The sequence below is a fragment of the Tigriopus californicus genome, chromosome 3, assembly GCF_007210705.1.
Source record: "Tigriopus californicus strain San Diego chromosome 3, Tcal_SD_v2.1, whole genome shotgun sequence".
In the NCBI taxonomy this organism is placed as follows: domain Eukaryota; kingdom Metazoa; phylum Arthropoda; class Copepoda; order Harpacticoida; family Harpacticidae; genus Tigriopus; species Tigriopus californicus.
The window spans coordinates 6,980,769-7,006,450 of NC_081442.1; the positions used below are offsets into that span (position 1 = coordinate 6,980,769).

The window sequence follows — 25,682 nt, forward strand, 5'->3', positions numbered from 1 at the left end:
GTTCAAAAGTAGATTGTCCTTTTTTTCACCCATACTTGTGCCGTCAGTCCAAAAGACTTAAGACGTGCTTTAATGTACGGTGTACCTCCGTCCACGTAGAAGGGACGCAAAGAAAGCGGAGAAATAGGATAGCTCAGTTTCGTAATTTTTAGAGCTGACCCTATTCCTAAACCTAATCCCACCTCACCCCCTTTCCTTAACCCATTTAACTTCCTCCCTCCCTCTCCTCCTATCCCCCACCCTCTCTCCCAATGCCCTCCTCTTCCTTCAAACACCCAATCCATCCCTATTCCTATAAACACTCTTTTTCTCAAAATTCGTTCCTATTCTAATGTAGCTGCCCAATCCATTCCTCAAACCCAACCATCCCCATTAGCTAATGCTTGGCCTCCAGTAGACCATAGCTTTGTTGATAAGCGGGATTTTTTAGGGTCAGGGAGGATGGTCCAAGATCTTGTGAACTTGGTCCCTCAAAAGAGAGGCCCGTAAAGGGGCGATATTGAAAAAAGACAGCACAAAAGTTAAGATCTTAGAAGAACTAGCCGTTGAGAGAGAGGTTTCGTTCATCTCTATAACATAAACCTGGCTTCGGCCAGGGGTCTTAGATGAAGAACTAACCATAACTGGTTTCAACTTAGTTCGTTGTGATAGGATACGCCCTGATAATCCCATATTCCCACATGGGGGCGTATGCCTATATGTTAGGAATGATTTGCACATTAGTCATGTACAAATGTCGAATGGAGAAGCAGAGGTCTTAGTTTGTCATCTTTAAGGTCTTGATCTGTCTATTGTAGCAATGTATAGACCCCTTCTTGTTCAGTTAGCTCTTTTATGTCAGCTCTCCCATTCACTGGAAATGAGTTGGGTCAGGCAGTTTGCTCAAAGGTTTTCTTTGTAGGGGACTTTAATTTTCCGGCTAGCGTTGTAGAGTGTGAGGCTAGTCCTGATGGGGAAATCGACATCTCAGTTGTTCGAAAAGCTGGAGGAGTTTGCGATCTTCCGCAATTTCTCCCAGTATGTTGGTGTGGCCATTAGAAAGAATATCGTTCTCGACTTGGTCTTTTCCAATGGCCCTGATCTGATCCAGGATGTCCATGTGACACCTAGTAATCTGTCAGATCATCATGTTCTTGAGATAGGGTCGATCATTACTCAAAAGCCGGCGTGCTCTAGAGTAAGAGCGGCCAAAAAGGTCGGTCTGGCTAGGTTCAAGTTCAAAGATGAACATTGGCCGTTGATTATAGAAAGATTAGAAGAACTGGACCTGGTTTCAATTCTGACACAGGAATCGTCCATAGATGCAGCCATTGATAAATTAGTTTCAGTTTTTATGGAAGTTTGCACTAGTTTAGCAATCTCTGAATGTGTTCCGAAAGGTGGTAAACGGACAAAATTCCAAAATATAGGAAGACTTTGTGCAAAAAGAGTTGCAAACTAGCAAAAAGGCTGAAGAGCACTTCGAATCCAGTAATTGTGGTTAGTCTCCTAAAAAAGTTGGACATAGTTCAGGGTAAGATTAAGGCCTCCATCGAATATGACCAGTTACAAACTGAGAGTAAGGTGGTTCAGGAGGTCAGGTCGAATCCGAAGGCTTTTTCTCTTATGCGAACTCTAAGAGAAAAATGAAACACTCTGTTGGGCCTTTTGAGGTTGATGGGAAAGCCATTCACAATGTAGAGAGGCTACGTATGGCTAACATGCTTGGAGATCAGTTCTCCAGTGTGTTCTCCACAATGAGGTCAGAAGTAACAGCTCTTTGCTCTGAAGAGGAGTCTGTTGAGATTGACAAGGTTAGTCAAGTTGAGCGTTTAGATGATCTTGTAGTCACAGATCTAGAAGCTTTAGAGGCCATCAGAGACTTGAGACTCTCGAGCTCCCCTGGCCCTGATGAGATGCTCACAGGTTCTTGCTCCTGTTTTCTCGTACTTGATGCGTTGCATCTTGGATCAGGGCAAGTTCCCCTCTTCTCTGAAGGTAGCTCATATTGTACCAATTTTCAAAGGGGGAGATGAGTTACTCCCCTGTAACTATAAGCCGATTTCTCTCACTTCGAATATTGCGAAGGTGTTTGAGAAGATCATGAAGTCCAAACTTGTTAAATTTCTTGAAGTCAATGGAGTCCTTCCTCCTAAACAGCCCTGGTTCCAAGCACATTTTAGCACGGTTACCCAACTGATTGAGCATTTAGAGCAGGTCATTGAGGGACTGGAAAGGCACGAGACAGTTGATTTTGTCTTTTTTGATTTTGCCAAGGCCTTTGATAAAGTAGATCACGGCCTTTTGTTGAATAGACTTCATGACATTGGGATCCAAGGCAAGGTTCTCAATTGGATAACAAGCTTCATTCATGATAGGAAGCAAATGGTTAAGGTCGATGGATCCCTAAGTGACATACATGATGTCAAGTCAGGTGTTCCCCAGGGCTCCATCTTAGGGCCCCTCCTTTTTACAATATTCGTTGACCCACTTCAAAAGCTTAGTATTACTGCCAGTCTCTCTTCTTATGCTGACGATACAAAGTTAGTTTCTGGTAGGAATGGCCAAGATTCCAGTAGCCTTCCAGTAGCCTTGCCTTGAAAAGCAACCTCATCAAACATTGTAGATACTAGAGCTATAAGGAGTGGGTACTATTGACCTCCCTTTTTCAACGGGCTAACTTCCCCGAGAGTCTCTGGATTCGGATAGGATTGAGTTAAGATACCCGGATTTGCGTAAGGATACCCGGATTTGCGTAAGATTAGGCATGTTGTTCGGATTCGAATTGAAGGATTGAAAAATCGAATTCATTCGGCTATGAAACGCAAACCGAACGTTGAGGGTAAGCTTCTTGGTCGAAGTAATCTCGAAGCTCGTCGTCCAGAATGGAAAGTGGCTTTGGATGGCAAGACAAGAGGTGTGGAGATTTTATTCGATAGGCTTTCGTCAATCCTTCACTCGACTTGTCAGAGCTCGTTTGGCCAAGAGGAACTTTTGGTCGTTCTCCTTCAGGTGGGTACTTTGTGTTGAGCTGAGGAGTTGGTCCGACATACCATTCTTTGTACTTTCCAAGGTTTCTCTTCGATCAGATAGAGATATAGGTTGGTGACTTAAAATACCGTGAGAATCAAGAAAATCAGGACATCGGATCCAAACATACCTATCCGTACTCACTTTTTATCGAACCATAGATTTCTAGACACTGGATGTCAGACGACCGACCACTCGTTTGGCTAAACAGTACAATAAACCGGTTTGCGATCAATTCCCAGGAGATCATCTGTTTAGCCAACTGAGTGGTCGGGCGTCCGACATCCAGTGTCCATAAATCTATGATCGAACCTGATTAGTGTTGCTTGATGTGTTCTTAGATTTGATGCCCTCTCAGTCCCATTGAATCATAGGTCAACTTTCGGGTGTAGGTAATAACGACCCCTTCATTTTTGAAGGGGATTTGGACGGTGTTCCTGCTCAGAGGTGACATATGGAAGCTTCACGAAATTCGCTCCAAGCTCTTTAATATTGGAAAATGAAAAATGGATTAATTTCTTAATTAGTGAACCTTGACAAATGGACAAAGGTGAAATATTTAGGCTGGGAACTTCGGTTTGATTTTGTTTGATTCATTATTCTTTGGTATATGTGAAATTGCCATTATTTCAAGCCACCCTCTAGCTATAACTTCTATTATGTGTATTTTACGATCCACAAAAGAATAGACACCGACAATGGTTTTTATTCGTTGGACCGAAGTGTATTTGTTGGTGTATCGTCACCCCCAGAATCTAAGCTTACGTTTCAAATATTTGTGAAGCTTCTGTTTTCTTGTCAGGTTCGCCAGAATATTTCAAATTTGGTCATCCGGTACCTTTTCAAGGGGATCATCCTGGGATAACGTCGAAAAATGTCCAGCCAGTCGTCCTCTCTAACAGCCGTGTTTCTGTTGTTACCTACATTTACGGCGTTCACCATTATTCGACTTCAGGAGCCTTTACAATTACTGTAATTCTGTATATGAATGCCCTTTTCCATCCAAAACGAGTGGAACTTTTCATTGTTATTTTCTCTAGGCTGGCGAAGCAAATTGTGACGGTTCCAAAAAATATAACCCACTGACCGGCTTTTGTGAAGATAATCTTGACTGGGATCTTCTTGAAACGAATCACATATTAGGCTTGGAACATACTTGCGCCCCAAATAGCGTTTTCAACTCCATCTTCAAAATGTGTGTCAAAGAATCGTGTGCTGCGCAAAGCCAATGCAAAGCCACTCCTGGTAAGATCGAAATACGGTTTAACAATCGTTTATGCTTTGGGTGTTTTCACTTTCTCGGATTTTAGACTTGCCTAGCTCATATGTACCGGTAGGACCTGAGCAAATTGTTGATCTTGTCGGGACCACGAAAAGTTACACTGAGTTCGATGACCCACTGATTTTGGCTGCGGGTCAATGCCTGATTGTTAGTGGAGAGGTTGGAGTCATAAGGTAAAGTTTAAAAAAAGGGGTACAAAATCATGTGCGATCATTTGTCGTTTGTTGTACATTTGTTCTTGACAGCAACTATCCCAATGCAATTAAAAAACCCGACTTGGCAGCCTCCGATGGCAGTGTCAACTCTGATATTATTATGGTCGAGGCATTTGGGTTAAAACCGGATTTTATAGATTTTGAAAATATATGCTCAGAGTCGAATTCAACCATTGGAGCTTACATGGAAGTGGTAAGGAAACTTGATTAATAGATCTGCTATCATTATCTACTTTGCCTAAGTAAAGGCCCAGAAGGCCCAGTTTGTCAAATTGAACACATTCTCAGATTGGCATTTTTTTTCTCGTTTAGAATGAAAAGAAAAAAGAAAATGTCACTCGATGCCACGACCCCATCGAGGGATTTGCTGTAGACTATGTACCTCTTCAAACTGTACAACTGGAGCAATGGGCACCTGTATTGTATGTGGCATCTGAGGAAACGATCACATTAAATGTAACAAACACGCGAGGTAACCCTGTTCACACTTTCGTGGATTGGAACGATAACGAGACGTCCTCTAACAATATTGATCAAGAAAATATGGGTAATGTTTTGGAAATGCCCATGTGAACACAGTGTTTTGTGTTTGCATGAATATTTGCTTCTTGACTTGCTGGTTAGTTTTTTGCTTGCTTCTCTGCTTGCTTGCTTGCTTGCTTGTTGCGAAATGAGGGCAATTGAGTTATTGGGGCATTGAAGCGGGAAACGAATGATGACGTCACCACAATTTTTGGGAGGTCGCTTGAGCATTTTGTGCTTAATAGTGCTTTGATAGAAAATAAAGTTACATTCCAAATCATTTCTCCTTGCAAGAAATCGTTCATTGGAAGAACTTCTAACCTTTCCCTTTCCAAGGCTGTTTTTGACTATTTTTTTTTATTATAACAATTGATTTTTAGAATGCAAGCCCATTGGGCACTAGGCAGCTGCCCTCCAAGCAGAGGGGGGTTCTGGCACAGATCATATAACGACTAATCATTATATGGTCTGTGGGCTCTGGCCTCCACACGGAGCTCACGGATCAGCCGGGCTCTGGCCAGCTACGAGTACAGACTATGACTGCGAGGCCCGCCTAACCAGGCTCGATCCCTCTCACGAGGAGAGCAATGCACGATCTCCTCAAAGAGGGAGGGAGACACAGGAGGGAGAGCCACTTGGGTTGACAGAGGGCAGCAGCCGTCCAAACCGACTGCGCCATGTCATGGTCTCAAGAAAATCAATGAGATGACTGATTACATATTGACTACAACGAGTTTATGTAAGAGTGACTAGAAATGAGGTGCGAGCATGGACTAGCAAACCCACCACTAGGGAAGCTTTTTTGTAGAATATTATGACTTGTATTTTGGTGTTGTATCACTCTCACTGTTTTGAAAATTAGGCCTCCCAAAAACTTGCATCAATGTCATTAGGTGGTTGTGCTTAAAAGACCCAATTCTTGCTCTGAAGAAAAGTTGTGAACAACTTGGTATATTACGACATTGCATGAAACGAAATAAGCCAAACGCAACGAAATGTATTCGATTATTCATATTTTCCACAGGTGATCAGAGGGCTTTCGCATACACACATGATTACTTACGAAATGGTACCTATATAGTTAATGTAACCTCGTGGAACCTCCATTCTGAAAGCGTTTATGGCCACGTTAAATACTACAACAATGACACCCAAATAATCATTGTGCAAAAAGAAGTGAAAGATTGGACAGTTCATGCTCCTGATTATTGGATAAGGGATAATGGCTGTATGTACAGGCAACAAAACTTACAGTGCTGAGGTAGATCTTTTAATTTTCTTCTGTTTCTCAGCATATCTGTTTGGTTGGCAATATGTTCCTTTTGCGGAACCCATTACAGACTTACCCTTGCTTCCAACTGACCCAAACTTGATCTGCACCTGGGGTGATGGGACTGGAGCGTCTCCCAACGACGAACCAATAGATTTCAATGTTGTTAGATTGGCTGATCCAGGAGATCCATCTAACCGGACGTATGTCTTTCAACACGATTACGATGACCACGGCGAGTACAATATCAGCTGCTTAATGTACAACAAAGTCTCAAATCAGACCTTGCAGAAATCGGTAAGAGAGTGGAAACACTGTAAACGTTCTTCTCCATCAAATTGTTGGTGACGCTACTTTTTTAACTTAATTAAACCCAACCTAACGTATAACCGAGCAGACGAGTCGTAATGGTGAGTGTACTTTCTTAAGTTGAAAGGTTCGGTTATACTTCCCATCTTTTCTCATAGTACCTTTTAGACGCTAACCTCATCCACAGACGGATAACCAACCTGTTACGGACTATGGCACTGCCTATAGGAACTGCAAAAGGACACTGCTTCGCTGACCGAAAGAGGTTCAACCCTAGCACCCAACCAAAAATTACTCTAATTCCCCTAATCTTACCTGAAATAATAATATTGATTCATTTACATCTTATAACAATTTGCTACAAATCCAAACAGTAGCACCACCAACTATTTGTTAGAGAATAACGTACTAAGTTGAAATACGCGTTAAGAATCTAAGATATATTATTGGTAAAAGTTCACGAGAACTGTATGCGACAAATACAGCTTTAGTCTTTTATCTGCCAACAACTTAACTCAAGTAACAGATAACTTGTGATATGTTTTTAGATGACCATTTATAATCTGATCATGAACTTCACGGCTGCACCTAAATGGGTTCCCAATGGAATGGATGAAAACATCGACGAGCCTCAAGAACCTCTGGGTCCTGATAAAAACCAACTACCACTGGATCGAAATGTTACTTTTGTGTTTGACTATACACAAGGTTTAAAAACACGATCTCTTAGGATGTTTTTTGTTTTTTTTTTTGCTTTTTCATCCCTTCTTTTCCTACTTCCTATTAAAGGGACCATTGAGGTCATCACGTTTTGGAATCGCACCAACGGAAATGACACGTTTTTAGGAGATTACAATGTAACGGACAAGTTCAATTGCAAGGAATTTCGTGTCAATATTCCATTTCGAGAGGTTCTAACATTTTCTTAACGTAAAGGCTGATGATTCAGTAAAATTCAAGGGATATGATTTACATCATAGGAGGGATTTTATAACGTCACCGTTCGCGCCAAAAATGAGCTACAAGAATCAGAAGAACATACCGTGACATTCGAGATTGTTGGTCAAGTTCGGGGCATGATCATTGACGATTATCAGGAAGTCACAAGCAAGGAGGAGGAAAAGTGGCTTTACTTTGATTTTGAGTCTATTGGAGCAGGAACGTGTATTCATGTGGACTTTAAAGACGGCATCGTCCAGACTTTTGGAGATGCCATGTTTTGCGCCATGTGGAGGCCTGATGTGGAATACGTTCCTGGGGTGGATATGATCAATCCAATTGAAATACCACACGTTTACTAGTAAGTATGGTTCCTGAAATAACTCCGATTTTATAAGGTACATTTAACATTAGTTATTTCGGTTACAAATACATTAAAGATATTGCAATGAGTATTTCGCACAAATGTTTACAAACACATCAAAGGCATTAAGTATTGACAATATACATATGTACCTCCCTTTCTTCCCTTGATGGTTTATCTTCAGTTCGTTCGGTATGTATAATGTCAGCGCATGGGCATCCAATATCGTCACAGAAGGGGCTGTGTTCGATGATCTAATGGTAATCGTTACCAGTGCACCGTGTCGCCCTCCTGACGTTTCCATTCCTAAGAATTCGACCTCAAATTTAGCCCCTCTTGAATTCTATCGATCGAAATCAATTACTGTGGGATCATTTGCTGTTCTCAATTGTTCGGATTTGGTGAGCACTAAGTAAGTGTCCATTTGGGGATTAATGTACAAGTTGCCTTTCATAAGACTTGATTCGACTTTCAGGAAAAAGTGGGAGATCTTTGAAGCAGACGTAAACATTGTGACTGGGGAAGAAAAACTAACTCTTGTTGATATTCTCTCCGTGGCTCCCGACACTTACGACATGGCTGACTTGATCATCCCACCAAGAACATTGCTTTATGGCACTTATAAGCTAAGGTTCTTCTCCAGAATGTGGGATTACGGGGATGAGGATCCTTTGTGGACTAGAAAATTGCCTTTTGAGAGAGATGCATTTTCTTACATCGCAATAACCCCTACCCCTCTAGTTGTTAGCTTGGTTAAAGGTTCCTTGAGTTACGTCACTCGTGGATCCAAACAACTTTTGACCCTCACACCTCATCTCTATTCGTATGATCCCGATTTTCCTCAAGACAAGGTAAAATGTTTTCAAAGTATGTATTTAATGGAGATCTCGGACTTCCTAAAAATATCGTCCGCATTGGCAGGAGAAAGGCATGGAGTTTCGATTTTTCTGCCGCAAAGCAAATAGTTCAGAAGTTTACCCGATGAATACTAACGGAACAGAGTTTAGCACAGCAGATCCTGTGGAGATTCCTACCAAAAAGCAGCCAAACATTAGAGGTGGATGTTTTGGAACAGGACCAAGTAAGTGTGAAGGTGGTTAACCTTGATTTATTTCTGAATATGATGTATATCATTTATGTACCCAGTGAGTCATAAAAAACAACACTGGTAACGCTTTTTGTTCTACATCCGGAAATAAATGAGCTAGCGAGACAAAACAAAAAATAAATGGACATATGTGTGTTAGACGGAACGTAAATGATAAAAAGCAAAACTTCAAAAACCTGGTTTTAACCACGGCAAATGCCAAATCAGGGAGGGTTTGGTGCCCTCCTTTGAGGTCACTAGGGCAAGCTAGAGTGTATTTTTGGCATGAAGAAGCTTATGAAATATGATTATTGATTCAAAGAATGGATTGTTCTAGGCTTTTTAATTCACAAGAGGAATGAAAAACGTTTAAAAGGAAATCCAGAATGAAATTCATGGGCGGTGGCGGGTCAGATCGAAATGTTTAAGTTTCCCATTGGACAAATCTTCAAATCCGTCAGCTGGTCAAGTTTTAGGAAGAGAGGAAGCCTCTTATTGATGAATAAATGTGAAACACTCATATTGTCTGCTCTAAGGCCATTCTTTTCACAATTGAAGGCCTGGATGCTGGCACAATCATTTTTCATTCAGACCAAATAACATTTGCCTTTGATCGAGCTTATAAACGGTTTCAAACGCTCAGAATTTCAAGAAAATCCGTTTTAGGCCCCAGAAAAGAGCGGGAATAACGATAGGTCAATATGTCTTTGTGATTGCATCCAAACATCTTACCTCAACGACTTTCCTTGGGATCCTAGAACTAGTAAAGGAGTCGTCTAACCCTGTTTGGTATAAGAAAGTATTCCGTCTCTCTGCGGCTAATTACGCGGATATAATGACAAGTAGAATTGGAAATTTGAAGTGGCGGGTGACCAAGGCAGAGCGTTTCTATTCAAACAAGACGGGGCCCTGTATTTTGGCTTGCTTCTCTGTTGTTTCTTGTGTTCACATATTGCCTCAAAAGTGCCTAGTTACTGAATTTATGACTGTTTCAAGCGTCAACAATAACCGAAGACTCAAAGACAATGTCCTACTTTTCTGTTTCGAAGTCACGTGGCCCGTGTTTGAGCCTTTGAGCCTTGACGTCAGGGGGGTGAAGCCCTATAGTGTTACATTTTTATAACATAGGGAATGGTTTGCAAATGTTGAACCCCTCAAGCGAACCAATCAGATTCTTTTTCACCAAGAAAACCGTCTAATCACAGATAAGCTTTGTTGACATAGCCTTGCTCTTCTTTTTGTCTCTAGACTAGCTCACAAAAACTGGCAAAACGCACTCTGACGTGCAGAGTACCAGCTATTTTCATATCATTGAAGAACTAACACAAGGTTGTCACATTTTGATTGGGACTGGGTAAAACATTGCTCTTATCAATACTTAATGCCTTCACTTTTTTCAAAATCAACACCAAAGTACAGAGTAAAGATTCTTTTCATTATTCTTTGTAAGAGTTTGATCCAGCAAGATGTGCTGTTTATTTTGTCTAGTGTTCCTGCTTGCCAAACTTGGTCTGTCACGATGCTAGATATATGCCAATTAACTTTGGTTCATTGAATGCTAAAGGGCCAACACTCGAACAATAAGCTTGATATTTGACGTTTTATTTACGTTAAGGAGGTCACTAATACATGAAATATTTAACCCCTCAATCAGAATAATCTGAACCAGTATTTCAATGTAACAAGAGGACCTCCTATTTTACTTTTATCCAAACTTTTCATTAAGGATTATTTCCTACTTATCTTATTTACAGTAGACTTTTGTTTGCCCAGATCATGACAGATGGAGTTTGGCAATGAAAGACATCAACAGCAAACAAGAAAAAAATACCTTGATTGAAAGAGCATTGAATTGTTCATCAAATGAAATGAAGTGCTTGGTGCCCACCCATCTTCTTAAAGTTAAGGGTCTTAAAGTAGAGGTAAAGTCTCTAACAACGGGTGAATTCCTAGTATAGAGACTTACCAATTAATTGGCCTTCCACCCATGAGATTGCAGGTTGTGAGATCTTAGAATTATCATCACGTGGTTCTTGCCTTGAGTCTTCAATAGTCTTGAGCACATCCTGCTTGATCTAACTCTTTTAAAAGAGGGGGGAAAAATATCGATCTATATTTTGGCATTGATGCGGAAGAAAGTAAGGCATATAGTATTGAAAAATTTACCCAGTCTCAAAATGTGCGTTCGCCATACCTGGTGATGGTTCCCTATTAAGGGTCACAGTTCTTTAGCATAAAACCTAGTGTTTTTTTCTATCCATTCATTCATGATTGAATTCCATCAATAATTCTACTTTTAGATGCTCTTGCTACTACAGAACCAATCCTGTCCATCAAATCTGAGGTATTTATTTCATTCGATCAGACATATGAAATCAGGCTGGAGGTTCGCAAAGATGTTCGAGTGTCCGTCACGAAGCTATTGGTTCATGTCACTGAAGGATTACCACCTATTATGGATATTTTGTAAGAATTGTGTGTTATGATGAACGAACGGCCGAGATGGCCCGATCCTTCTCGGAAATGAGGCTTACTTCTTCATTTCAATTTAGTTGTGCCGATCCAACGTTGTGCTTCGCGGATGAATTGGGTAACATTTATGTCAATCCTACCACGAGATTGGCAATCAAAGCGGCTTGTTCTATTGCCGATGGTTCTAATTGTGATGGACCTCTGTCATACCAATGGGATGTCTTTGATGAAAATGGGGTTGTGATTGATTACTCCACCATGAGCTCGCATTATGTATCTGAGAACAAAGGCATTGAGGTAGCTCTTAAACAATCCTTTTTCACAACCGTTGTTAAGAACAAAGATCAATTTATGATGGGAATCACAGCCACAAATGGCTATCTTGTCTCAGGTTTGAAATTATTGCAATGTTGTTTACCATTCGACAAATCAATCGTTTAATATTATACTATTGTAGGCATATCCAAAGTGTTTTTTAAGATCAACAAGTCTCCCACTTGCGACGATACTACATTGGACTGTGGATGTGACGTATCTCCAAACTATGGAATTTCCCTTATCGACGAATTTACCGTCTTTTGTTCAGGATGGATGGATCCAGAAGATCGAAACATTGATCACTACACCATATATTGTAAGTGTACCTTAATTTGGCTTCAGTCTTTATACCTGTTTATGCCTTGAAATCAAATCGTATTCTAGCTGAAAGTGTAACAGGGAAGCGAAATCCGTTACTTAAAATCCAAGAATTCAAACCCGACGAAGGAGAAACAATTCAATTGAGCGTTGGCGTTCATAGGATTGTGGTGGAAATTGTCGACGAATGGGGAGCCAAAACGTTTTACAAACTTACAGACAATGTTGTGGTACATCATTTATACTGGATATGTAAATGAATTGATAAATGTACTAAGATATAAGAGTGTTTTGTGATCTTAGGTTGATTCCCCTGGTCCAGCTGATATTCCTGGCCTTTTTGACCAAGAAACCCTTGAGGCTTTAAAAGGCAAAGGAGACACTAAAACAATGCTTATGGTACTCCAAGCGCGGAGTCAAATTCTTGAAGATGCCGATGAAAATCTTGTGATCGAAAATTCTTTATTGCCTGGCTTAACTGCACCTAAGACAGAAAAGGAAAAGGCTTTTTCCATCGCAGAACAAAAGGGAGAGGTAAGTTGTTAGAGATCAAGACGAAAAAATGTATGCATTTCCTCATTGTTGTTTTAGCTCAAAATCGAATCCATGCAAACTTTGATAGAGGCAACGGGCATTTCCGTGACAGATTTGTCGACTGCCGAAATCATGGCTTCAACAATCGAGGCCATAGTGGGTAATGCTCCGGACGAGGGACAACATTCTGACATCGGAATGGAGCTAGCCCAAAAGGCTTCAAGCGCCATTCAACAGCTTATCAACGAAGTCGTAGAAATGCCCATTGCTGATCCAGACAGCCTTACTGCAACCATCGAGTCCGTCATGGCCACAATGGGACGATTATTATCGGTAAGAGTAGTTAATTAACCAGGCTCCAAGATTACGATCGATTTTCAGTTTTTGCCAATTTGCCGTCCGATTTTAGGAAACCAAGAAAACTGGGGCCCTAAACAATGACTACCAGGCTCCAAGTGAGGGTGATGGGACTGATCAGGAAGATGGAGCGGACAGTGGAGGAATGTGCGACGGAATAAGTCCCATCAATCTGAAAAGTGCAGGAAAGTCCGGGGTCATTGAATATGAGACGTATGTTGATGAAGGTAAGCGAGTCTTGGGTTATTCTTTTTATCTACGTAGCTCTCATCTACTGTTCATACGCTTCAAACATGAACAGTGGAAATGAATATCGCGAGTGACCCCGAACAACAAAAATGCAGCGGCGTGATAGATGCAGCCAGAGTCCAAGAGGAATTGATTGGAAAAACGGTCATGGAAGTCATGAAAAAATCGGCCTTAAAGGTTCTTCAGACGTTAGTTGTGGACGAGGAAAGAATCATCGAAAAGGGTCCTTTGACCATTTACTCAAAAATGTAAGAAAACAAATTATTGTTTGCAAAACGTTTGTGGGATAAAACTTACCACGGATTCTATGGGATTCATATGTGTAGGATTCCTGGACCCAAACTAAGCGACTGGCACGTGGTAGGTTTTAATGAAGAAACGGATCCAAAATATCAGTTTACCAAAAACTTTTGCTTGGGGGATTTGGTTAATGGTACTTGTCAAACTCCTGCCGGAGTAGCAGCAATTTCATACAGCGTCAACCCTCTTTGCAATGTTCAAACCTGTGATCGCTTGTCACCAGACACGAAAATTCTCGACATGCATATGACCAATCGAGAACTGGTCGAATTGAAAATATCGAAGGTGTATGATGAAAATAGCGACGAAGGGATCTTTCTTGACATTCCCCGCCTCAACGATACTCGAACCCCATTACCGAGTGAGTACTTCCAATGCAAGGTCCTTCATAATTGTAGTTACTCAAACGAAAATAATTCATTAGCAAATTGAGCCAGACAAAAGCTAGAAACGTTGATAGCTATGGCATTCATTTCTTCAAATTTAAGCCATTTCCGATTGTCTTTCATAATTTTTTTTTTACTCTTCTCAGTTCTGGATATTGTGAGGTGTTTGCCAGATCTTCAGGAATTTGTTCTTTTTTTTCTCCAAAAGAAGTTCCTGGTTGTCAGGTTGTCTGAAAAGATTACCAAAGTCGGCGAAACTATTCAAAAATATTGTCAATAGGTTTCCAAAAATTGTGGCCTTAGCAGATGGCCAGAAATGAGAAATGAATGAATGAGATTTATGAATGTCATTTCGATCAAAGTTTCATGTCCTGGTGTTCTGGTTTAAGCCGCAAATGACTTCAACGGTTATCTTAGAGTAGCCGCAGTTATGAAAGACTCTGCAACTACAGATTACACAGTATTCTCACCTCATTTGGAGTTTTCCTCTTGAATCTGCCGCAGATAGCACGTATTGGAATGCTCCACACGAATCAAGCGTGTCCCGTTTCAAAGTCATCACATTTCTCGTCGAAATAGGCAAGGCTGACTCGTCCTTGACCGTCGAATACTTTCCCGAGGGTGTTGATGATGATTCCAATGTGACTTTTTTCTTGGATTTTGAAAGACTGCCTACCGTTAAGAACTATTCCTTCGCAGTGACAGCTAGGCGACTCCCTTGGAATGGTAATGGAGAGTTTCGATATCTTTATTTGGGCAACGAGGAGATCAGGAACAGAACTGGCCGATGGTTTCTTATGGCCATGAATCTGACTGAAGAAGTGAACGCTACAGAATTGAAGTCTAGGACATCAATTGATCGTTCCAAGATACATCACTTCACTTCAACGTTTAGCCTTCGAACTTGGACCTCTGGGTGTTACTTCTATGAACCCAAAGCCAAAGCTTGGGTGGCAGATGGGGTCAAAGTCAAGAAGGCATTTTATTCCAGGACTGCTTGCAGGTCATCTCATTTGACTGCTTTTGGGGCCGGATTTTTTGTCGTGCCTCAAACGCTGGACTTTGAATTCATATTTGCCGAGAACAGTTTCGAAGATAACATGACAATTTATATGGCCGTCATTGTCACATTTACTATCTATATCATCTTATTGATATGGTCCAAGTAAGTTTCTGTTTGTACCACGTCTCATTGAGCCAAAAATCAGTTGTGAATACGTCTCTGACTCAATTAGAACAACTTCATTGTCAATTTAAATAGGTTCCTCTTTAAAGGAAAATCATACGTACTCTTAGGGACTTTTCTGGCAGTATCTGTCAATTGTACCTCGAAAAAAAGTTAAACAGGAAAAAAGCATTTTCAATTTTCATGACCTTTTTGATCGGAATTTTTTTTTGGGGCCATACATTTTTGACAAGTTCAAATTTTGGCATGTCTAGGATTTTTACTTATGTTCAGTTTTCAATCTTCTATGAATTTGTATGGCTCTTTTATCTTCTTTTGTTAATTCACCAAGCCCTGCTGAGTTGTAATTTCCATATTCGGCCAACTCTCCCAACCTATTTTTGTTCTCTTACACTCTTTGCTTTTCCTCTTCCCTCTGAGTCCTATTGGCTTGAAAAAATTGTATTGCAAACACAAACTATCTGGAACCTTTCCGAGGTGTTAAATGGTCTTTTTGCTATAAATATTGGAAGGATGTGACACTCATTACAAGGTCAAACAAGGGTACCAAACCGTGTGCTTAATTTTACAGTAATTGAACGAAGTTACCACATCTAGTGTGCATATAACATTGAAAAACGTCGACGTAAAAAGCATCCATCTTTTCGCAACAGGGGCAATCAAAAGAAAATTATATGATTTTCAAATAAATCAGAAAATGACAACCATCTCATTAGTTTAATGAAATGGCTATCATATCTTAGAATGGAAATCGTAACATGTCACTAAGTCGCAATACATGTTATTTTTAACTCTTAATTCTGTCCTTACAGTAACTTCTTTGCTGAAGTCACCTCCCCCATTTGTACGTCCATTGCAGATTTCAAGATATGAAAGATGAAAAGCATCTTCGTTCGCGCCCGCTCGTGGATAACAATCCTAAGGATCATTACCTATACGAGATTTTAGCTTTTACTGGCCAATGGCGGGAATCCTCTTGTGACTCTCTTGTCCAAATTGTTATCACTGGCGATGACGAACAAACTGCGGTACGAACCCTGGATCCTGGCTGGAAGGATACATTGCGCAAAGGCTGTGTTGATAGCTACATCATGCGAAGCCCAAGGTATCGGCTGAATTTTCAATGAAGAGGGGAAAAAAATATTTCAAGTGCCACAATTTAATTCCTAGACCTTTGGGTGACTTGCAATATGTGCGGGTGTGGCATGACAACACGGGTCGAGGGAATTATGCCTCGTGGTATTGCACAGCCGTTTTGATCCGAGACGTTCAGACTAACCAACAATGGGAGTTTTTAGCCAACCGTTGGTTAGCCGTTGAAAAAGATGATGGACAGGTTTGTGCATTTTTGTAACACTTTGGGACTTGCCAGCGAGAGCAAATCTGGAGAAAAATACGACACCTTTTCCGCTGCATCTTTTCATTGACCTGTCAAGTTGCTACCAGTTATGAGTTTTGTCAGAGACTGCATTCCGACCTGATATAAGCAAGCTAGCTAGCAATGCACTTTGCAGCACTTTCACTATTTATCAAAAGTGGGAAAGACCTTGGCAAAGTTGAAAGTTGGCAATGCACTTCCATGAACGAAATGGAAAGGATGATGGCATGTCCATTCACCAACACAAGCTAATTTTGAACAAGTATATCGTGTTCATTAGAGTTGCTTATCACCTTCTCTCCCTTCTCACGAATTGGTTACAAGTGGTTGAGCTTCACCGTCTAGTTAGAGTTTTGACCTGATTCCAGATTGAGCGACTCATTCCTGTGTCAGCCGACGAGGATCGTCGAAGCTTCAATCATCTCTTTAACTATACCGTGGAACGCGGGATCCGTGAACATCACATTTGGTTGTCCGTGTTTCTACGGAATGAGCGCAATCGGTTCACCCGAGCCCAACGGGTAACCACAGGAATGGCTATGGTCTATTTGGGCATGCTCGTCAACGCCTTGTGGTACTTTTCCACCCCAGAGAAGCCAATTGACGGATGGAGAATTGGCCCACTGATCTTGAGCTGGACTCAATTACTAGTCGGATTAGTGTGCAACCTCATTGCACTGCCACCTATTTTGTTGGCGATTTTCATGTTTAGAAAATCCCGTCGCCGTGTTTTACGACGTAATAGGGTTCAACTCGCTTTGGAGGATGAAGACGAGGATTTCGACGCATCGCTCCCAATGAATGGAGACCCAAACGACCAAGACAGTGGAAACGGTAGACATATCAAGCTAACTGCTGAAAGCCGAGATATGACACCATCTTTTGGTTTTCAGATTCCGATATGGAAGACATGGACCAGAGGCCCAATTCAGGTTCATCTGGCGCACCTTTTCACGAAGTGGCAATGAAAGATGAACTAGAAGATTTGGTCCAGGGTTATGATTTAGATCCGGAGGGAGATCAACATTCCAATAATGCCCCAGACCCAGATGCAGAAAAGGACTTTGATCAAGGCCACGATGTGGAACAAGATCTAGAAGAGGTCAATGCTAGAACGTCAAATGGTGTTACCGGCGAGCCAAACAATGAAAGCTCCATTAGGCATAACTCTGTTGATATTGATGGAAATTACATGGAAAGCAATTCCGAAATCCATCCGAGGCGCACGAAGTTTCACATTCATTGGGTTTTCAAATACGTGTCATGGACGCTCTGTTTATTAATGATCTTTTTTGGCGTCTTCTTCTTGTGGGCTTTCGCTATCCAGTTCGGCAATGATGTGACCTATCAATGGCTTTCATCCATGCTCGTGACATTCTTTACCAGTGTCGTATTACTTGATCCCTTTAAGGTATTAAGATGAGGAAGGAAACTTTGACCCAAATAATGTTTTTTTGATCTTTATGATCCAGGTGGTCTTAATCACAATGATAGTGGCCTGTATTGTTAAAGATATCGACTTAGATGACGACGACGTGGATGAAGATGAAGAAATGGCGGTTGTGGCCAATCAATCGCTCTGGTATCGAAAAGGCAAACCCTTGAGAAGTCATGAATTGCACCCTATTGATGAAGTGTTCTTGGAAAAAGTTAGGAAACACCGCCAAAAAGAGGTTGAAATGTGGTACGTACAACGTGGTGCATTCAAACATTTGCGGCATCCTTCTCCTCAGGCCATATTGCTTGCACCGATTTGAGGGTGGATGGATGATACATACATACATGCACACATACATGCACGCTTTGATCCTTTGTAGGGCTGTTGTCAGGGAGCTGATGGCGTATTCGTTCTTCATCATAATCATTTACATCATCTCCTATGGCAATCGTGATCCCAACTCTTACCGAATGCAGCAGGTTCTTCAGAGCAACTTTGTGGACAAGAATAATTTCGACCAAATTGTCTCGTCCAATGATTGGTGGGATTGGGCTCACTCTACGATTGTTGAAGAACTACGCGCTCAGCCTTATTACAACGGGCAAACTCCTTTCGGTCTTCGCGGCTTCATTGGTGATAAAGTCCACCGAATCATGGGCTATGGTATATTGAGACAAGTCAGAGTCGTTCCCAATTCTTGTCGAGTCGATAAAAGGATCTTCAACATAACTCAGGAGTGTGCCCAGGCCTCAGCCTTCATCGATGAAGATCATAAGGACTATTGCAACGCATGGGCGGAATCAACGGCTCTCACCATGAATTTGCCATCATGTCAAAATGAGGCCTTCAAATATGTGGATGCTGAAACTTTAGACTCCTTACCTTACAACGCTGGGATGGATCTTTATGGTGGTGGAGGATATGTGCATCGTTTGAACAAGGGCAACGATCGAATTAAAGAAGACCTCCTTGAATTGCAACAACAGCATTGGGTGAACAACCACACTCGAGCAGTATTTCTTGAGTTCTCCGTCTACAATGCCAATGTAAGACGATTTACTTTAACTTTGTTCTGTTCGTTGCTGTCGTTGTTGTAGTAGAGGATAATAATTACTCTTCTAGGTGAATTTGTTTGGCATTGGCACAATCGTGGCAGAATTCCTCCCAGGGGGTGGAATCCGGCCCTACAGACGGTTTGAGATTGTTCGACTGCTACACCATCACGAAGCTACCGGCGAGTTCATCTTGCTTTGCGAAATCATCTTTGTTCTCTATATCCTTTACTATATTTACGAGCAATTGATATTGATGAAACGACTGGGCAAAAAATACCTGTCGTATTGGACTCTCGCAGATTGGTCGATCATCATCTGCGCCTTCATTGCCATCTTCTTTTATGTGTCTCGGTATCTCTTGACCAACGAGATCTTGAACACCTTTCAAGAGACCAAGGGCAATGGCTACATGAAACTCCAATACGTGGGCGTTATTGACGAGCTGTACGGCTACTCAATCGGACTCATCCTTTTCGTGGCCACAATCAACTTTATTAGGCTCCTCCGTTTCAACAACCGATTCGCCATGCTATTGCTTACCTTGAAGGCTTGTTGGGATGACTTGACTGGGTTCTTTTCGGTTTTCTTCCTGGTTTTCCTGGCCTTCGTTCAGGTTTTTTACATGATCCTGCATTCGTTCATGCCCGAGTTTCATAGCATCACAGCCGCTTTGGAGACTTGTTTCACCATGTTGCTGAACAAATTCAAGTTTGGAAGCATTCGAGAGACCTCGTTGACCGCGGCGGTCATGTTCTTCTGCTTTGCCATCTCATGCTCGTTCATCTTGATCAACGTTATGCTTACAATTATAATGGAAGCTTATGAAGAGGTATGAGAGGACGATGGATTGAAATATCAACTCCAGAACTACCTTTGCCGAGTTGACTTTCTTCCCACTTGCATTTTCCCCCATTTTTCAATTTTTCTCTAAACGAACTGCATGCATGAAATTATCATGACTACTTTTCTTTTACTTCGCATTTTAGAGGTGCTCAATTTGATGAAATAATGTCAAGGTCTTAAGACCACCTTTTCACCTCGCCTTAAAATTTTCGGAGGTTTGTTTTGCTTTATTTGTTTGAGGTTCTAGTGAGAATCATGATCATGCGTGAACAGCGTAATTTCATTTGTTTGCCCTTTGATTTTACTAAATTAACACGTCACAAGGTAAATTAACAACTCTTGGACTAAGCTATCCCAGGAAACACTTCAAGAAAGCTTGCAAAGGTGGTATGAATAGTAATTGAATGTTCTGTTAGCCACCGCAAATCAAACAAAGCCAAAAACTAAAGCCACTCGGCGAGCTTTTCAAATCCTTCCCAATGGTGGCACAATTCATATCATCTTACGGCAAGTATCACGTTATAATTCTAGGTTCGAAATCAGTTGGAAGAACAAGGCAACAAATATGACATTTTGGACTTCTTATTCAGTAAAACTTCCCAGTTCATCGGACTCGAGGCATTGCCTCCGAAAGAATCAGTTTTGACTAAAGATCGCCAAGGGGTTTTAACCAACCAAGAAGAACAAGACGAAGGAACTGAAGATGAAGAAGGCGCCGATAAAAATGTGACAGAACTTCCTCAGAAAGTGGAACTTTTCCTCAACTACATCAACGATGTGTATTTTCAAGGAGAACTGGATACAGAGAGCAAGCATTTGCTCAAAAAAGAATTAGGAAAAGGAGAGGATAACGATATCGAACCCAACGATCAACTTGTATATGGTTCAAATGAAGCCCCTATTTGTAATCGTCGGAGAATTGTGGTCGGATGAGCGAAAACGAATTGATGAATATGAACGCGGTTTATGAGCATCTTAAAACTCATATGACAAACCATGAACGGACGCGAACATACCTTAAATTTCTGTTGGTTTACCTGATTCTATGACGTAAATAATAGCATGTACCTCTGCGTGCTCACCTTTTAGTTTAAATCAAGTATTAAATTCCGAGTGCAATGTTCAAAAACATGTATTTCGCTTATCAACATAACGATTCCTCGGGTGAATTCATAAACATTTTAGCACGTTCAAAGTCGACTGTTTCAGCAATTGACTCTTGCAGATCGGACAAGAATCTTTGTTGATCGTTATGACTTCGTGCATTAAAAGTGAGAACCACTTTCCCAGTAAGACGATCTTGCAACTGGATTCCACATGTGAAGTGAGCTGAGCTGAATGGAGCAACTCGTATTTCATTCAACAAAATCGTCCCTCGATATTGGTGTTGCGTTTTCTTTTTACTCACTATGGTCTTGGTATTCACTAAAACGTCGTTGAAAAGGAACACTCCTCGTTGATGGACGCCAGCCTTTTTTTCTTGTCGGTTGATATCCATGACTTCGGTGAGCCTGCAAAAGCAAACCAATCGACGATGGGGCTCAGCCAAGGCCAATTCATTGCGGCCTTTGCCAGTGATACTTTCCTCAACTTTATTCACCTGAGTGACATGGTCAGACCCAACCCTAAACTCTGTGTTTCGAATCCGGTCGTATATCCCTTGAAGCATCTCCAGATCCAAATCCTGACCTGAATCGACACCTTTGAGATTCCTGATGAAATCCTCCCGTCTCATTCGACGACTGGACCGGACAGCTCGACTATGGAGGTCGGTGTTCAACAACACGATGGCGTAACTTAGAACAAAGATCGTGTCAGGGCATCGGAATCCGGCTACAAACATTTGATTGCATTGAATATAGCGTTTGGAAAATACTTCTACTATCTTTTCGATCTTTTGAGCCTCCCCAGGTAAAGTAACCTCTTCTTGCAGTTGGCGCAAAGCGATATCAAGATGTAGACCAGTAAAGTCCATTCCATGTATGAAGCAATGGAGGACCGCCAAATTGAACGGTCTTTGAAGGTTTGTAAGGTATTCGCCAATCACTCGTTTGCTCAATCCCTTCCTTCCCAGTAAAAAGGCCGCAGTAGCTGCTGGCGAGAAGTCCAAGAACTGCTTCTTCAGTAAATACTCTATGCCAATATCGGGATTCTGGTTAAATAAGGTCAGTCCAACTCGATATTGTCGGCGACGAAAGCTGTCGTCGTTATCCTCTCGCTTTACTTGGTCGGTGACAAGCAATTCAGAGGGATGGCTGGAGGACACAGGCTCGGGGATTTGAATTCGAACTGTTTTTTTGCCTTTACCCTGAATGGGATTAGTGATTGTAGTCCAAGAAAATGCCTCGATCGGCGACATGGCTTGGCGAGCGTGATTAATCATGTTCTGAAGATTTGAATCCATCTCAAGCTCTCGAGAAGGTGAAGAATTATATTGGTTGGAAAGTTCCTTGAAGGCTTGGGGTGATGATGGCTGATTCATGCCTTTCGATTGACCATGCTCCACCTTGATCGACTCCATCGCTGAAGATCGACCATAACCACTATCAATGCTTGATGAGGAAGAGGCTCGGTCACTTTGAACACGATTTGGGCACGATATATAGTTTGGAATGGCTACCATTGAGGGGACTGCAGCAGGTGGAGGCATTTCTATTTCCACAGGAGGGGGTGATGGCAATGGAAGGTCAGGAGGTGATCTATGAGCCGGCGGTGACATGTACGGTGGGGGTGGTAGAGGTGACTCGGTTCGTCTCGTCGCTTCCGGGGGATGGAGCAAGGGACTTTGAGCATCTTTCGAATAACTCGGTATTGGAGCGGGACTAGAAAATGATCGTGTATGTTGTTGATCGATAAGGCCTTGATCAGTGGTGGAAGCCCCGGATTGACACGGTTGGCCAGCATAATGAAAGTATCTTTCCTGAAGGAGGTCTGAGGCAGGTTCATGCCTGTAAAGATTGGTATCAGAGTGAATTTGAAGCCTTGGATCGTACTGACGCGATGGCTCTGATTTCTGCGTCATACGGAGGCAGAGTTCTCTTTCTTTGAGGAAAGATATTTTTCTAGGCAATGTTTCATGCGCTAGAAAGGACACTGTTCTTTGGGGAGGTCGAGGTCGTTCTTGATGAAACGACACATCGTTCGAGTACAGGGAATCTCTTGTCACATACATTTGATTGTCGATATGCTCCGGAATGTTGTAAAATTCCTCACCTCGGAGGGGAGGACATGGTGGAACCGTCAATCCAGTCTGAAATTCGTCTGCTCCATTCTTTGCAACCTCTCGCACAACTGATCTGGATCGTCGATGGCCAATGTCCTTATTCTGCTTACTTCGCAGCGACATCGATCTTCGTAGAGGCTGAGAAGCAGATTTTGCCTTAACTTTTGTGTCAATGGGAATTCCAGCAGCTTCTAGAATTAGCTTATCAATTGCATTAATGGGTGAGTTCAATCTCAAATCTCGCATTTGTGAGTTGGTTGTGGAGTTTGCGCGTTGATCCTCCATTTTGTGTAGAAGCTCTCTATTTTCAAGCTGATCCGAGGACAGCGCTAAAGTCATGAGCTTTGAAAATTGTTTATGGAGTCGGTACGCTCGATATGCACGTTGTATTACGATAGCACATCGGTGGAGCAATTCACTTTCGCTATGTTGGATTTCAAATTGTGAAGGCACTTTACCGCTGTTTTTCACGAATTGAGGGCTCGAAGCATATTTCGGACGCTTATTCACGACAGCGTAAAGAGGTTCTCTCAGATGATTATGGCACTGGTAGTCACGGCTCATGGTGGAATTTGTCGTTGGTTGTGTTGGATGATGATGATGATGATGAAGATGGGGATAATGACGATTATCTGGGCCGAGTTCTGTGGCAGTGTGGCTTAGCTTTAGATGCGAAAAAGCGTTGTTATGAAGCAACGCCTCTTGTTTGAAATTCACAGCTTGGTGACGAGTACAGTCGTGATGGGAGCGAGAATGTGAAAAGGGAGGGGAGGACGGGAAGGCGAGGGCCATGGGAGCGGATGAGGGTGCAACTGAAAGCGCCATGACGAACTCCTAAAGCAAAGCGAGACTCACCAGAAAATTCGCCTGTCGTTCATGGAGATCTCAGCTATCGCTGGTTGGTTGTTGTTCCTTCCTCTTCGTTGAGAAACGCTTGGAAAGCGCACATATGACGAGAGTAGGAAGCGTTGTATGGCATGTATGATGGGAAGTGACGCTCTCAAGGGCTATCTATCTACGTACAACACAGAGAGCTCGTCTCCCGTGGGGATGAAAAACAAATCCTTAGACGTTGGATATTATTGACTGACAGAAGTAAGAGAGCACACTGCCGTAAGCAAGCGATAAAGCAAATGTCTGAATTTAGTTACTTCCTTTCTCACATTAAATCTGACCACCACACCAATGAACAATGACTTAGAAGCAGAATGAAAGATACGAAATAGTTGATCAGCAACTCTTTACTCTTTGCAATTCCAGGTCGAACTGAGAGAGCCCATCCAAAGGGTGCCTTCAGTGCACTCTGACATCCTATAAGTGGCACGGGACGGATTTCCAGGTGCAGAAAAAAATACTGTTGGAATACTTCAGTGGAAGAAAACACCTTTAGTGGAAGAAAAAAAAAGCTAAATAAAGAGATCTTAGCGCCGATCTCTGGCGATAGATTCGTTATAATTAGTGTTTAGAAACATAACAATGCATTTGAAATTGTACATTTTAATATACCAAAAGATTACATATTTTCTTTCCACTGATTAAGTCTTCCCTAAATTGAGCATTATCTCGAACTGAAAGTAGCACAATGAGTAAGATAACCCTATGTCTGGACAACCATTGCAAGCCACAACATTGAATTGAAAAATATGTTGCCCTAGAATCTACTTCTTTTCGCCTAGAAATTTCGCCACTTGTTACTGCCAACTGTGTTGAAGCCATATTTTTTGATAAAAACTCATTCTCACTTTTTGAGTAATCCTATATTGAAGCATCTGTTGGAAGGGTCGATCCTCTTTAGCCTCGTCAATCCTAGGTGAGCAGACCGAAGAGAGGGATCTGCTTGATCTGCTTGCTCCCGCCAGAGAAGAGAAGACCCGGCAATAATAGTCAACAGACGGACAACTTGGTGGCGGCTGAAATGGTGCCTCAATTCAACCCCACTTGCTTTGTCAGGGTTCTTACTCACAATTTCAGCTTAGTCCTTATCAGAGAACTGTAGTAGCGGGTCCAAAATATTCTAGTGAGCTCATTGGAGGACAAAGAGAGCAGGTGCCACAAGTTGTTGGGGTTGTCTAACTTGCCTAGCCCAATTTCTAATCAAAGCCACCTTGCAATGATTAGTTTTTTAGATTTTAGTTGATGATATTGCCGATATTGCCTTTCGAGAAAAGCGAAAGAGCATCTTTCTTCAGATTCTTTTTCAATCAGTGAGAGACACAATGCATCAATTGTTTAGGTGGCTGGCATCCACCAACATATACTAAGTTGACTGACTAGTTTGGTTAAGTCTCGACTTAACACGAGTAAATTGGTCTCCCACTTATCATAAATAACATAATAATTATATATAAAAGAAAACTACCTCTGTTTGTTTCTGTTTTCCACTCAAACGAACAACATAACGTTCTTGATTGTCAGATGGTCGTGTCCTAAAATAAGAACGATTTTATTGTCCAATCCAAGGGGATAAAGATAGCCTTGAGCACGGACGGCCCTACAAATGGCTCAATTAGGGATTCGCAGTCGGGAGTCGAGATTCTTCATTCTCTCCAGAAAATCTCGAGCTCAAAATTGGCATATTTCGAGAGTCGAATACTAAGCCTTTTTTTATTCTTGGTAAGTAAGACATCA

At 41.7% G+C, this 25,682-nt stretch overlaps 2 protein-coding genes across 2 annotated transcripts in view; one reads left to right on the top strand and one right to left on the bottom strand.

The window, feature by feature from the left end:
* Positions 1 to 20,960, top strand: part of LOC131877372 (uncharacterized) — a 27,560-nt gene extending 6,600 nt beyond the window's left edge. The window contains exons 6-36 of the mRNA XM_059223010.1: positions 3,812 to 3,981; positions 4,050 to 4,254; positions 4,320 to 4,464; positions 4,537 to 4,699; positions 4,819 to 5,053; positions 6,053 to 6,256; positions 6,321 to 6,595; positions 7,156 to 7,315; positions 7,397 to 7,518; positions 7,588 to 7,907; positions 8,095 to 8,322; positions 8,386 to 8,761; positions 8,832 to 8,991; positions 11,298 to 11,463; positions 11,550 to 11,860; positions 11,927 to 12,103; positions 12,172 to 12,335; positions 12,409 to 12,639; positions 12,697 to 12,972; positions 13,049 to 13,223; positions 13,298 to 13,493; positions 13,572 to 13,906; positions 14,436 to 15,096; positions 15,977 to 16,222; positions 16,288 to 16,453; positions 16,864 to 17,329; positions 17,389 to 17,906; positions 17,968 to 18,179; positions 18,313 to 18,979; positions 19,056 to 19,817; positions 20,363 to 20,960. Of these exons, the coding sequence (XP_059078993.1) occupies positions 3,812 to 3,981; positions 4,050 to 4,254; positions 4,320 to 4,464; positions 4,537 to 4,699; positions 4,819 to 5,053; positions 6,053 to 6,256; positions 6,321 to 6,595; positions 7,156 to 7,315; positions 7,397 to 7,518; positions 7,588 to 7,907; positions 8,095 to 8,322; positions 8,386 to 8,761; positions 8,832 to 8,991; positions 11,298 to 11,463; positions 11,550 to 11,860; positions 11,927 to 12,103; positions 12,172 to 12,335; positions 12,409 to 12,639; positions 12,697 to 12,972; positions 13,049 to 13,223; positions 13,298 to 13,493; positions 13,572 to 13,906; positions 14,436 to 15,096; positions 15,977 to 16,222; positions 16,288 to 16,453; positions 16,864 to 17,329; positions 17,389 to 17,906; positions 17,968 to 18,179; positions 18,313 to 18,979; positions 19,056 to 19,817; positions 20,363 to 20,764 (8,894 nt within the window). The 3' untranslated portion in view covers positions 20,765 to 20,960. The remainder of the gene's footprint in view (positions 1 to 3,811; positions 3,982 to 4,049; positions 4,255 to 4,319; positions 4,465 to 4,536; positions 4,700 to 4,818; positions 5,054 to 6,052; positions 6,257 to 6,320; positions 6,596 to 7,155; positions 7,316 to 7,396; positions 7,519 to 7,587; positions 7,908 to 8,094; positions 8,323 to 8,385; positions 8,762 to 8,831; positions 8,992 to 11,297; positions 11,464 to 11,549; positions 11,861 to 11,926; positions 12,104 to 12,171; positions 12,336 to 12,408; positions 12,640 to 12,696; positions 12,973 to 13,048; positions 13,224 to 13,297; positions 13,494 to 13,571; positions 13,907 to 14,435; positions 15,097 to 15,976; positions 16,223 to 16,287; positions 16,454 to 16,863; positions 17,330 to 17,388; positions 17,907 to 17,967; positions 18,180 to 18,312; positions 18,980 to 19,055; positions 19,818 to 20,362) is intronic.
* On the bottom strand, positions 20,946 to 24,308 carry LOC131877373 (IQ motif and SEC7 domain-containing protein 1-like). Its single transcript, XM_059223011.1, has one exon. It carries the CDS (start codon positions 23,877 to 23,879, stop codon positions 20,976 to 20,978), a length of 2,904 nt encoding a protein of 967 aa, XP_059078994.1. The 5' UTR covers positions 23,880 to 24,308; the 3' UTR covers positions 20,946 to 20,975.
* Between the last annotated feature and the right edge of the window lie 1,374 nt (positions 24,309 to 25,682).